Genomic DNA, 13,745 nt, shown 5'->3' on the forward strand with positions numbered 1-13,745 from the left:
TTGCACTCAGATGCTAGGAGAACATTCTCAATGCACCATTAGCTGATGATTGTACCAATGTATTAATCACAAAGGCCATCAGAAGGAAAATAATCAAAAGCCAAAACTGCAGATGTTAAATGCTGAGGCAGAAACCAAAGCAAATGTGTAAACACGAAAAAAGGAGAGAGAGAATATTTACCCACACATATTTTTTAACTTTGGCATTGAATCAGCCATTAAAGCAGAATGCATGCATAGTTACCAACAAAAACCAGAGAAAACAAAAAAAACTGAAATTTAAAGCAAGCAATTGAAAGCACTCACTCAAAACTCTTGCTATAAGTAAGAGAGAGTAAGAAGGGAACTTTTATTAGGTGCCTGTCTCTTGCCAGGTGCCACATATGAGATTCCATTTGAACTTTTAGCAACACGAGTTAAGTTTTGTGACCACCATTTTGAAAATGAGGAAATGAGGCTCAGTGAATTTGGATACCATGTTCAAGAGCCCACAGTTGCTAAGAGGTAGAGCCAAGATTATCTAAATCCAAAAAATGTCTTTTTTGCTCCAACGCACACTGCCTCTCACATTCCATGGCATCTCGGATAGATGGGGGAGACATCCTGCTAAGAGTTAACACCACAAAACTTGTCGGCAGGGAGACAATTTCACAGCAATAAGCTCTGTCCCGATGGAAGGGGTGGTGAAGTACTTATGCAAGCCAGATTGCAAAGCACAGCAGTCCAAATCACCTAGAGACCTGTCAGAATGGCATACAACAAAAAAGGCTTCCTCTACTCGGTCAATAGCTACACAAATGGTATTTTGTTTCACTGCCATATATGTAGTGTGTGGTATTCTCTTATCCTCAAAAAGCCAGCATTTCATTTGGTTTTTCTTTTCTTTTCTCCAAACCATCAGCTAATGTCCTGGAAGGAGACTCCATGGATCAGGACGTGGAGAGCCCCGTGGCCATCCACCAGCCAAAGTTGCCTAAGCAAGCTAGGGACGACCTGCCGAGACACATCAGCAGAGATCGGACCAAAAGGAAAATCCAGAGGTACGTGAGGAAGGATGGCAAGTGCAATGTCCATCACGGCAACGTGAGGGAAACCTATCGTTACCTGACCGACATCTTCACCACCTTGGTAGACCTGAAGTGGAGGTTCAACCTGTTGATTTTTGTCATGGTTTACACAGTGACGTGGCTCTTCTTTGGAATGATTTGGTGGCTAATCGCTTATATCAGAGGAGATATGGACCACATAGAGGACCCCTCGTGGACTCCCTGTGTCACCAACCTCAATGGGTTCGTCTCTGCTTTTTTATTTTCAATAGAGACAGAAACCACCATTGGTTATGGCTACCGGGTCATCACGGACAAATGCCCAGAGGGAATTATTCTCCTCTTAATCCAATCTGTGTTGGGGTCCATTGTCAACGCCTTCATGGTGGGATGCATGTTTGTAAAAATATCTCAACCCAAAAAGAGGGCAGAGACGCTGGTCTTCTCCACCCATGCGGTCATTTCCATGCGAGATGGGAAGCTGTGCCTCATGTTCCGGGTAGGGGACCTGAGGAATTCCCACATCGTGGAGGCTTCCATCAGAGCCAAGTTGATCAAATCCAAACAGACCTCAGAGGGGGAGTTCATTCCCCTGAACCAGACGGATATCAACGTAGGGTACTACACAGGGGATGACCGTCTGTTTCTGGTGTCACCGCTGATCATCAGCCATGAAATTAATCAGCAGAGTCCATTCTGGGAGATCTCCAAAGCCCAGCTGCCCAAGGAGGAACTGGAAATTGTGGTCATCCTAGAAGGAATGGTGGAAGCTACAGGTAAGACTTGTTCTCTCCAGAGATATCAGTGAGATAGATGCTCATTTTAAACTGGACATGATGTTCTCACTTACTACAAAATACAGAAAATTAAACCTCCTTCAGTACTGACACCATGCCCTTGCTTTGTGAAATAGTATGCCTATGTGTGCTATAACCTCAAATGTATCTATCAAGAAGTCTAACCATTTAACTTATAAAAAGCCCTTTGGAAAATAAATTAAAGAACAATAAAAGAACACCACTTAGTTTATTTTAAATTTCCAAATATTTATTCAAAATAAAATTTGACCTGTCTCTAAAGCACTTTTAAAATTGTTCTAAAACACTGCTAATTGAAATACTTGAGGTTATTTACTGCCAAGCCAGAAGGAACAAGTTAAGCCTTTCAAAGGAAGCCTGACAAATGGCTTTAATAGAAGTGCAATATTCTCTCTTTTTTGGAAGCCATTTGTAAGACCCACAGAATGCTGTATGATACGCTGCATTTCATTTCTATTAAGAGCACGCCTGCGTTTTGCCCCACCCTCCACCCGCTAACCTCCCAGAAGCATGATATGAGGACCCAGTAAAGAACTCCAGGGAGAAAGAAAAACCGGAAGAGCTATTCATCACAATCCTATTCGCCTTTCTGCTAATATACCTAGTCATTGACGCATTTTAGGGAAGACCTGTTCTCAACAGAGAAAACGATCTCTTTTTATTGATGTCTTTTGCTGTTGGTGTTCACTCGTATCTGAACTTTACACGTCTCACACCATCCAAGAGCAAAGCAGATTCTGTCTACATAGATCGATAATATCCCACAAAATAGACTCCTAAACTCTGACTTAAACTAGCAATAATGCCGCTCAGGAAAAATATAGACCAGAGCCCTAATTCATTCATTCCCTCACTGTTCTTCTGAGTTACAGTTATTTTATTAGCCTTGGGGTCTTCGTTAGTGATGGAATCTGCCCTTCTGTGCTTTTAAGTCTTCAACTTGAGGCCCAGGGTTGGTTTCTATCAGCTGAAAATGCAAGACCAGCAGGCTGGCCCTAAATTCTTCATCAACAAGTAATAAGTAAACTAATCCCAGGTCTTCCTTTCAGATCAAAGCATGGTCCCAGGTCTCTGCCTCCAGGCAGCCCCCCAGCAAGGCCATGACCTCTATAACAGATTTCTCTGTAGAGGTGTGAACTTTTGCAATAGTGTTTAAAGATGTAGAAAGAGATGCAAATGTGAGTAAAAGGCCCAGTGGTCTGTGCTTTCCTTTCCATAGGATAAAAGGAACATGTGCCTAATCTGAAAACGGCTTGGCTTCAATAACAGAACATTGCTTGTGAACTATAAATACAGGCTGCAAAGTTTAAGGGCGCTGTACCTGAGCCTGACTATTGTGGGGTAGGAGAGAGGGAATTGCTGGGGAGGAAACACACCAAACCAGGGTTTCTATAGCTTTGGCCCAGACTGGAAGCTTCTCCACCCTCGGCCAATCATGGGGGCACCCCCTAGGGGTAGCCAGATGCAGGCGCCAGCAGCCTAGTTGACCACTCAACTAGGTTTTACACTAGATTCTCACTGTAAACATTCCCAGTAGGGCAAGAGGGATGGCAATGGACAAATCTTGTCAACGCTGAGCTCACAAAGCAAAAGCCACTGGAGAGACACGCTGTGGTTAGGAATGTTAATCTGAGTTTCAAATCGCAGGATGTGAGTTTTGCATTCCCTCAAACCAAAGCCCCGCCTCAAAAAAATAATAATAGTAAATGAATATAGAATGAGCATATTATCTTTGTGATGTCCCTGAGCTGGAATCCTCCCCAGGGCAGAGGCTGACTTTCTGATGACAGCTTGTAATGAGTGAGACTTTCCAAAGGCGGGAATCATTTTCTTGGTGATTAACAGTGGTACTGAACATTCAGCTGCCTTTCCATTGCTTTCTTAGATAAAACTGAATAGTGGTCAGGAAAAAAATGGATTAAAACTTTCCCCTGTGGATTCCGGGTAAAGGCAACCACTAAAAATAGTCAAAAAAAATAGTTTTCTAATTTCTGGAAAACGGGGAGGAATGTTCTGGAAAGTCCAGTGGAAGGGGGGTTGGGGAGTGTCAGTGGAGGTTCGATCTGTGTCTTGGTCCCTTCCTGATTGAAATCATACAGTTGAGTACCTCCAGCACCTCCAACCTAATACATCAGCAAGATACTTGTCTTTTTGAATGAAAAGCACAATTAGTATTTATGGGTATTAGACAGGCCCTTGGGGGGAAATGCTTCAATGTATCAAAACTACAATAAAAAATAATAATAAACACACTCTAGAGGAAAACAAATGCACAAGAATCCAATTATTGGTTGTAGTGCTGGATGGGGAATCAGGAGCCATGGAGTCAGCAAGCTGACACAAAATGATGTCTGCTCATCTCATTACTTCTTCTGGAAAATGTCTCATTTGACCTTAAACTGCTAGGTTCAGTGACCTTGGTTAGCTGGCCCTCTCCCAGGATGAACTCCAACTGCTGCCTCAACCCAGTGGCCTGTGCTTACTCTGCCAGGGGCTCAAATGCATGCCTGCTGCGCCCTCCGCCCATGCATCCCATCCCATTGTCAGCTGCATGGGGTAGGCCTGCTTTGTTGCATCACTCAGAGTCGGGTTCATTTTTAGAAAGTGGAAGAAAGCTTCTTGAAGGCAGGAGCAAGCCTTGCCCATCTTTGATGTCCCATGGATCCCGACCCCGGGCCCTTACTTGAGAGGTTATCTGGCCATCATAGAGAAGGCACTCTTGTCCTTCAGTCTCGTCCTGCCCAGAGTCAGAGGGACGTACGTGGTGACCTCCTAAGAACCTTCCAGTCATGTGATTCTATTTTTGCAAACGATTCAAGCCCCAGAAAAGTCTGACACCAGCCACCTAGACATCTGGGAGCTGGCCGTGTCTCATCCCACAAAGATATTTCTAAAAGGGGGAGTTAGTCGTGTTTACAGAAGGATTTGCAGCTACGTAAACAAACATGCTCAGCAGCTGTGGCAAATGTGCGTTAAAATAGTAAAGCATTCATATAGACTGTTATTTATAGAGGGCAACTTGGCCTACAGGCGGTTTGACAGCTCCACTGGGCTGGGCCCGCTGCCAGCCAGCTCCTCACTATTGCTTTTCTGATTGACCAACTTCCATATTTACCGCCAACAATTATGCAACTGTGGCGGGCAGCCCTGCTCGGGACCTGGGCAAATGTGTCTTGTTAAAATGAATCCCCATAAGCTTTTTTAGGTTACATCTTTTATCATGCAAAGTATAAAATTGATACAAAAGTAGACAGAAGAGTCTCCTTCTGATGTACACTCATCATTCAGTTTCAGTAATCTGTGCAAGGCCAAACTTGTTTCATCCATATCACCCACTCACTAACTGCCCCCAGATTGTTTGCAAGTAAATCTCCAGCATCACATCATTTCAGCAGTAAATATTTGTGGGTCTCTAAAAAATAAAGACTCTTCTGAAAAATAACTATTCATGCCACTATGACACCTCAAATAATTAACATTAATGCCTTAAGATCCAATTTCCAATTGTCTCATAAATGTCATAATTTCTTTGATTTTTACAATTGACTTGTTTGAATCAGGATCCAGATAAGGTTGACACATTGTGATTGGTTGATTTTTTTTTAAAGATCTTTGTGTTTCTTTCCCCTTTCCTGTTAAGTTTTCTCAAAGAAGAGAGAGAACTTCTGAAAGATGTAAAAACTGCATAGACAAGGGGGGAGAGTGAGAAAGGGAGGAAGCCAGCTTGGGGAAGAGCTGCTAGTTATCAGTTTCTAGACAAGGAAAAAGGGCTGACCACTGGAAGTCTGGGCCTGCATTACCAAGGAGGGTGGGATGAGTATTGCACTGAAAATAGTTGAAGGCACACTGCCTTTTCCATGGGAAAACCCTGTTCCATCGCTAGAATCTCGTTAGTCACAGGAAGAGAGTCAGTCCGTGGATCACATCACAGGACTGTGTTGGAAGGAATGTTCACCCAACTCTTAATAGACTGAGCCTCACGTGATGAGCACCTTGACTTGGGTCAAAGAGTACCTAGCAGGGCAGGACTTTGAAGCCCAAGCCCGTCAATGGTGCTGTCCACACTATTTGTTCATGAAGATTCTATGGAGATATGCACTCCAAAAAAAAAGAAGAAAAAGATGTCTGGTTCAGCTGTTAGAATGCCCACCTTCAATGCGGGAGACCCGGGTTCGATTCCCGGACCATGCACCAAAAAAAAAAAAAAATCTGGTATTTAATGTCTGACAGGCTGTCTTCTCTTTTCTTCCACCATTGCTTCCTCTTTTTCTTTTCGGTCTCTGTTATGTGTCAGAAGCATCCTCTAAAAAGATACATTGAAGTCCTAACCCCCAGTGCCTTAGAATGTGAATTTACCTAGAACTAAGGCTGCTACGGATAGAATTAGACAGGTTAAAATGAGGCCATACTGGAGCATGCGGCGGGCCTCAGTAGGATACAGCTGGTGTCCTTAAAGGAGAGAGAAGGCACAGGCAGTCCTGGGGGAGAATGTGAGGTGACAACTCAGGCACAGATTGAGGCCCAAAAATTGCTGACCAGCCAGCAGAGCTCAGAAGAGGCAATAAGCATTCTCCCCTATAGATTAAGGATTTCCAGCCTCCAGAACTGTAAGACAATTAATTTCTGTGGTTTTGAGACACCCAGTTTATGATCCTTTGTTACAGCAGCCCCAGAAAAAAATTAAAACAGTCTCCAGATGTTATCAATTCACTTTTAAATTCCTTATGCATTTACATAAATTTTAAGCAACATATATTAAAATAAGAAAGATAGCAAAAGAGTTCTGAAGTCAAAATCAAGTGAACATGGTCTACAAAAGTGCCCCTGGGAGAATATGATGCTCTTGTCAGAGCTGATTTCCATGTACCATTTTTCCTTGCTGTAATCAAAAATGCCACTTTACTATAATAGGGGAAAACAGGAGATTAAAGAGTTTGAAAAGGTGATGTCTCTCAGATAAGATAGTTGAGGGTTAACATTATAGTACTCTTGACTTGTTCCTAGCGATGGGATTTCATAGCCACTCCATCTTTTCAGATCTCATTTTCTCCTTTAGATAAGTTTCTGCTAATCCTTCCATTGGTAAACCATGTCTCTGAATTTATCATTTTTCTCTTAAGAGTTATGACTCCAATTACCAAACCTGAGAAAAAGAGTTAATTGATGAGATCTAAAATGTTAAGACTTAGAGGAAAATCACAGAAGTATCCTCCCTATAAATTGCTATAAGAAAATTCACAGGCATCTGAATATCTTTTCAGAGGTAGAAACCTACTATTCATCAACATCAAGAGATCCATTGATCCTTTCTTCTTTGAGCATAAAGTTCAAGTCCTTTGTTCAAGGCTTCCCTCTAAAATGTCCACTGCCATGAAATATTTCCCAACAGTATCTTTGGCTGGGTGAAAACTGATGACAACTGCTAGCCCAATATGGTAAACTCTTTCTAATCTTCAGCAGTTTCGGAACACTGTGTTCTGATTCACCAACTGTCCTAAGGAGCTGAGATGGGATGCTGTTGAGCATACACAGATTTTTAAACTTTCCCTCCACCCTTTCTAAGAGGAAGAATGCTGAAAGAAACTCAACGCTGTAACTCTCTTACACATTTTCCCATAACCTAGAAGGCATTTATGGCCCCTAATTTAAATACACTACACCAAAGTCTCTATTTCTTATTGTGGTTGGAAAGATCAAACTTACGGATAATCATGAAAGTTTTCATCATTAAAACAACAGTGTCAGAAAATCCATTGTTCTTCCTTCTACTAAAATAATGCTCGATAGAGGTCAGTGATGTTTATGCAATACAATTTATAATTCAAACCAAGAGGAAAACTAAATAGAATCTAAAAGGTAGCTCTGACCCAAACTCTGAAGTCCATTTTCATGTTGGAAAGACACAGCACCATTCAAATTAGGAAATGAGTGTGAACCCTGTAATTAGCATAGCCCTAAATAAATAGAGCTTTATTATTTCCTAGGGCATTCAGTAATATGAGTGCTGACAGCATGTTGCCTGCAAAGCAGTTCTACCAGACAATTTCTAATGACCGGAAGAGGTTCACTGGGAAAAAGCATGTAAATTATTCACACACACACACACACACACACACACACACACACACACACACACTAAGTAGCTAATCCCCCAGATGAACTTTTCTACTTAGCATACTCTTGTCCCACTATTCCACACCAGCCCATTTACAAATCTTGTTTGTTACATTAATTATTAAGTATGCCTCTTTTTCTCAAATGCCGCTCTGATCCCAGGTTAAAATAACTTCTGGCTATAGCTCAGCTTCTCCGTTTCTCTTGTGTCATTAATTGTGTTAGACCATCAAAGGTTCAAAGCATTTCTGCTCCACTCACTGGCTTACTTAATCTCTTAGGTCTCAGTTTCTTTGGCTTTAAAGTGGGGACAATAATGGTACCCCCTTCCCAGATTCCATTACAGTAGATCATTCCCGACCCCCCAGAGAAAAGCACTAGAGAGCAAAGCTTTGTGGGGATGAGAAGGCAGCTGGGAGAGTCAGGTCCCAAGAGTGGCTCAATTATTCCCAGGAACTTGCAGCCATTGCCTTCCTTGGCAAATGGCAGCTGGTGCCCCCTCTGCACGTTTTCTGAAGAATCAAAACTGCAAGTGTCAATCTGAGTGCATTATCAGAAAAGGCACACTCACAACGTGAGTATAAACGCCAGCCTGGCCTCTGCCCAGGTAACCTACCATAAGTTACAAATTGATGGCATCTGAAAGAATGAGAACCACTTGACTCAGAAAGGACTGAGCATGCTATAAATGGTAACAGTTCATCAGAATGATTTCTGCCAAAAGTGGACACGGATGCAGATTATTCTCAGGTCTTCTGAGGCAACAGCTCAGTGAAGACAATACCAATGGTTTTCAATTGAAAATTACTATTTCCATATTCCCAGTCCCCTTCCTAGATTTTTTTCATAAGAATCCTGAGGTATCAATTGATGTCCCAAATTAGAGAATGTCATTTTGTACTGTTAACTCAACTCAACTAAATAATATTTACTCATGGATATTCACTTACAGATACTTCAGCTTAAGTATTTCTATACTCCAACAAACATGACAGTAAATGTGAATTTCTATATGGGCAATTCCATTCTCTATTTGCAAAGAGAGAAAGATAAAGATACTGTATCAGTCTGCTTTGGTTGAGTTATGTTCCAGTAACAAACAATCCCCAAATTTCAGAGACTTCAAACAGCAAAGGTTTATTTCTCATTCATATTATATGTTGACTGCAGCTCTATCCATATCTTCTTCACTCCAAAATGCAGACCAAAGGAGTAGTGCTATGTAGGACATGCCATTCTCATAGCAGAGGGGAAAAGAAGAGAAATGGCAAAATATCTCACTTCAGTTCACAATTTATTGTCATATGGCAATGCCTGATGTTAATGGAATGGGGAAATAGAGTCATCTCATGGGGATTTGGAATACATAATTGAAAACAATAATACAGTCTCTCATGGATACCCTGATGGTTTTGAAAACCAGTAGATTGAGTTGCAAGCTTTTTTTGATTTAGGGCTTAAAATGTGTGATAGTCATTAGTCTCGTTCACCAGACATGTCCCACGTTCATCCTTCAAGACACATGCTAGGGTCACACTACCCTGCTCCTGTTGCACATGGCCATGGGACTTGTCTTCGTCCCATTAATGTAAGCATAAGTGAATAGTGTCCCTTCAGGTAGAAACTTTACAGGCCAGTGTGTGATGTTCCCTTCCCATTACTATGGCCCTCATGGAAGCACGTGTCACACTGAAGCCCCCATCACCCTGGACCTTGTCAAGCCACTTGGGACATGCAGCATGATTGAGAAATAATCTTACCTTAGGTGAAGCCACTGAAACTTGGGTCATTTGTTACCACAGTGAAATTCAGCCTGTCTTGGTGATACGAAATGCCATGCTAACATTTTGACAAATTGACCATTGAATGCTCACCAGGAGATAAATTTGTAACTAGTAGCTTTTCAGCTACTTTTTTTGTACTCTCTCCCTCAAATTCTCTCACTACTGATAAAGACTTGGAGGTCAGACAGGCTGAATTCAAATTCTGCCCCCACTCCCAACTATTTGTGTCTCATCAAACCTCTTTTTCCATTCTGAAAGCAGGAAGGATACTTGTACCTACAAGAAGATTCTATTACATAATGCATGCAATGCCTGGTGCATGGTGAGCTCTCAATAAACTTGGATAAAAAAATGATTCTACACCTCATATTAGTCCCATCTTCATTCTAAGAGCTATCATTCATTTAGTGCTTCCTAGGTGCTGATGACTTTATTAGATGCTTTACATTGTTTATTTTCAATCCTTGAAACAATTCTGCAAGGTTGGCATCATCCTCATTTAACAAATTAGGAAGTTGACTCTCAAATAGGGGTTTGGAAGGAGAGTAACTTGCCCAAGTCCTGAGCTTGTTAAGTTGTAGAACTCAGGTTCAACTCAGGGCTACCCACCTCCCCACTATATCTTTTCTGGTGCCTCTGAAAAAGAGAAACATACACAAAAGCATGCCTGAGGATCTCAAAGTAGTGATTATTTATTAAAGTTCATTAGGACACTGAAAATTACGGCCCAACGATATATTATCTCTTGAGTACTGGCTGTGGCTTCCCCAACATGCTCACTTCACTTGGCCACAGAAAACAAGCAGGGGTGATCTGCTGTTGTGTAACTGCTGGCATGGAGTCTCTCAGGAGGACAGCCTACTGGCTGGCACTCTCAGATCCAACCCAATTCAGTGTCGTCAGGGGACTGTGCCAGTGGAAGCTCCAGGCCAACCTCATCTAAAAGGGCCTGGCACCATGCCAAGAATAGACTAAAGCACACCAAGCAGCCAGCTTGTAAACCCTTAGGAGAGAAAAGAGGAAAGTTCACTACTGAAAGGGAAGAATCCATTTTGACTATGAACTCCCTGCCAAGAGGTACTATCTCAAAAAGAGTTGCATTTTGGCCAGCCTAATAAACACTGTTGGGATTTTCATTTCACTGTAAAAAGTCCAACACCCTTTTTTGCATTTGGTGATGATGATGATGATGATGATGATAAGATTCTCTAGTCATTGACTCCATCCCTGGAAGACTATACTTAAACACTTTTCTAAGTAAATCTATTTCCTTGTGCATTTCCTCAAGCATATTTTATGTAGGGTGAATAATAATAGAAATCCCTGAGTGCTAATGGGCTAATGGATAAGGAAGGGGCTGATGGGCAATGATGTAGAAAAAACATAGAATAGGGAGCACTATAGCGACGAGGTCATACAGATTACATCTAAAATAGAAAGACCAATGTCACATTCACATTGGCCCAAAATTAAGTATAATTGTTATGACTCATAAAGCTAAAGAAGTAACAAAGTAATAGACTTTCATTTGCTTTAGATATTCAATTTTCCATACTGCTTGCCTCCCTAGAGAAAGTCACAGTGGGTGCACAACCTACCTGAAATGAAAGTGATACTGGTCCATCACTCAATAATCCACAAGATTCATCATGAGGCAGGAAAGAGTTTTGAACACTCTCCTATATCTTTCCAGCATGACTCAGCACATTCAGCCTGGCCTGTAGATCCCATGTCACCCCATTGCCCCAAAGTGAGAGGAAGAAAGGCATCACATTCATCACACCAATATCAAACAGGTCATGGCTACATATGCAGAGAAAGGCAGCTTAATGGGTCACCAGCAAACCAGGCCATGAGTAAGGAGGGCAGGGACTGTTTTCAATTCAATTTCACAGTCCCCACTGCTGGGGCAGCCAGGAACAGTTTCCATTCAGCAACTGGTGGATGAATATGCAGTCCCCTGTGGCTAGAAATGCCCATTTCTGACATTGGTGAGGTTCACTGTGGGCAGTTTCAGTTCCCGTGTCAGCAAAGCAAAGCATCCCCTATGGTCACATTGAAAGGTTGAATGACACGGTGGCATTTCTTCCCTTGAGTCTGACCCATGCTTACCAGGTGCAAGTGGGCATCTCAGCAACATTGAGAATCCAAAAACTCAAGAAGGTGGTAGTCTGGTGGGAGAGGACAAAAAAGCTACGAGACTGTATGCCATTGCCTCTGGGGGTTATTTTTCACAGGTCCCCCTCTAGGATCTCTTCTTATGATGATAAAACAAAAATCCACAGATGGATCCAAGGAATACGCATTTAAATTCAAATGCTTAGTCTACTCACTAAAACAATGATTTCCACTTTCTTCTCTCTTTCAGTCCCTGTGAGCACCACGTCTCCTGCCCTCACACTCAGTTGAGGAAATAGAAGTGATCAGACTAGGAAACTCCATCTTCCCATGAACATATCGACCCACCCACTTGAGCCTTTAACCTTGCCCTCTGCCTTCCTTCCTGTTACCGTAAAGCCCCGTTTCAAACAAGGACCAACTCAGATTCCATCTCTGCAGCCTACCCAAAGACTATTACACTGCAACACTCTTCTTTCCTTCTTCCATCACCAATTTTTTCCTAATGGTTTATTTCCACCAAATAAAAACATTCCTTAATATCTACCACCTTGAAGAACAAACAAAACCAAAATCCTTCTCCTGATCTCATGTCTTTTTCTATTACTGTCTTATTTCTCTGGTCTTTGTCCACATGACTTCTAAAATGATTTGTCTATAGCCTACATTGCCAATTTCTTACCTATCAACCCAGATGGGCTTCCATTCCTACCACATGACTGAAACTCTCCAACAATGTCCATTCTGCCTATTCCAAAGGTCACTTCTCCATCCCCTTCTTATTTGGCCCCTCAAGTATTATTAAGGCAGTTGATCATTGCCTCCTATGACAATGCTTTCTTCCGTGGTATCATTGACTCCACTATTTCTGTTACTCTTCTTACCTCAGTGAGAACTCCTTTCCAGTCTCTTCTGCAAGCAATTTCTCCTCTTCCTGATTTCAAAATATCAAAGTGCCTCATGGCCCATTCTCTCCAAAGTCTCAGTTTCCATTTTCCCTCTCTGATTTCAGCCAAACCCTTGACTTTAATTAGTCTTTTTACACGTGATACCAAATTTCTATCTCCAGTTCATCTTTTCCCCCTGAATTCTAAACTCATAGATCCAACTGCATACTTGCTATGCTTATTTAGATGCCCAACAAGATTTTACAACTAGCATAACCAAAACAGAAACTAAAGGCTTCCCACTCTCCCCTAGGATCTGTTCCCCTCTCCAGTCTTTCCTATCTTTGAAAATGTCATCATCAACCACATACTGACTAAGTCAAAACCTGGGACATCATCCCTGATTCATCTCATCCCCTTACCATCTGTAAAATCTGATAGGTTTTACTTCTAAAATATGTCCATCTCTATGGCTACCATCCCAGTCCAACCCATCATAATGTGGAAGCAAAAGCATCTGAACCAGTCTCCCTGCTTTAGTCTGGCCACCCTATAAAAATTCTTTTTGCATTTAGCAGCTGGAGTAGTCATAATAACCTGTAAATCACAGCAAGTCATTTCCTATGTGTAAAGCCTTGCAATGGCACTTGGAAAATCCAGATTCCATACCATAGCCTACAAAGCCCTTCTGACTTGGCCCTGCCTGCCTCTCTGGCTTCATCTCCAACCGCTTTCCCACCTCACTCACCATGTTCCAACCACACAGGTTTTCGGTTCCTAGAGCAGAGATTTTACTCTGGGTGGTCTTCTTCTCTGACTTCACGGTATGGGTTGAACAGTGTCCCCCAGAAAGCTATGTTGAGGTCCTAACCTCTTGTTCTATGAATGTAACCCTGTTTGGAAATAGGGTCTTTGAAGACGTTATTAGTCAAGATGAGGCTAAACTGGATTAGGATGGGCCCTTAATTCAATAAGACT

General features: G+C 42.0%; 1 protein-coding gene across 1 annotated transcript in view; it reads left to right on the forward strand.

Moving 5' to 3' along the window:
- Positions 1–909: 909 nt before the first annotated feature.
- KCNJ6 (potassium inwardly rectifying channel subfamily J member 6) overlaps positions 910–13,745 on the forward strand; it is a 105,620-nt gene continuing 92,784 nt past the window's right edge. The window contains exon 1 of the mRNA XM_077117685.1: positions 910–1,822. Within this exon, the coding sequence (XP_076973800.1) occupies positions 925–1,822 (898 nt within the window). The 5' untranslated portion in view covers positions 910–924. The remainder of the gene's footprint in view (positions 1,823–13,745) is intronic.

The sequence above is a fragment of the Tamandua tetradactyla genome, chromosome 10 (assembly GCF_023851605.1).
Source record: "Tamandua tetradactyla isolate mTamTet1 chromosome 10, mTamTet1.pri, whole genome shotgun sequence".
NCBI lineage: Eukaryota > Metazoa > Chordata > Mammalia > Pilosa > Myrmecophagidae > Tamandua > Tamandua tetradactyla.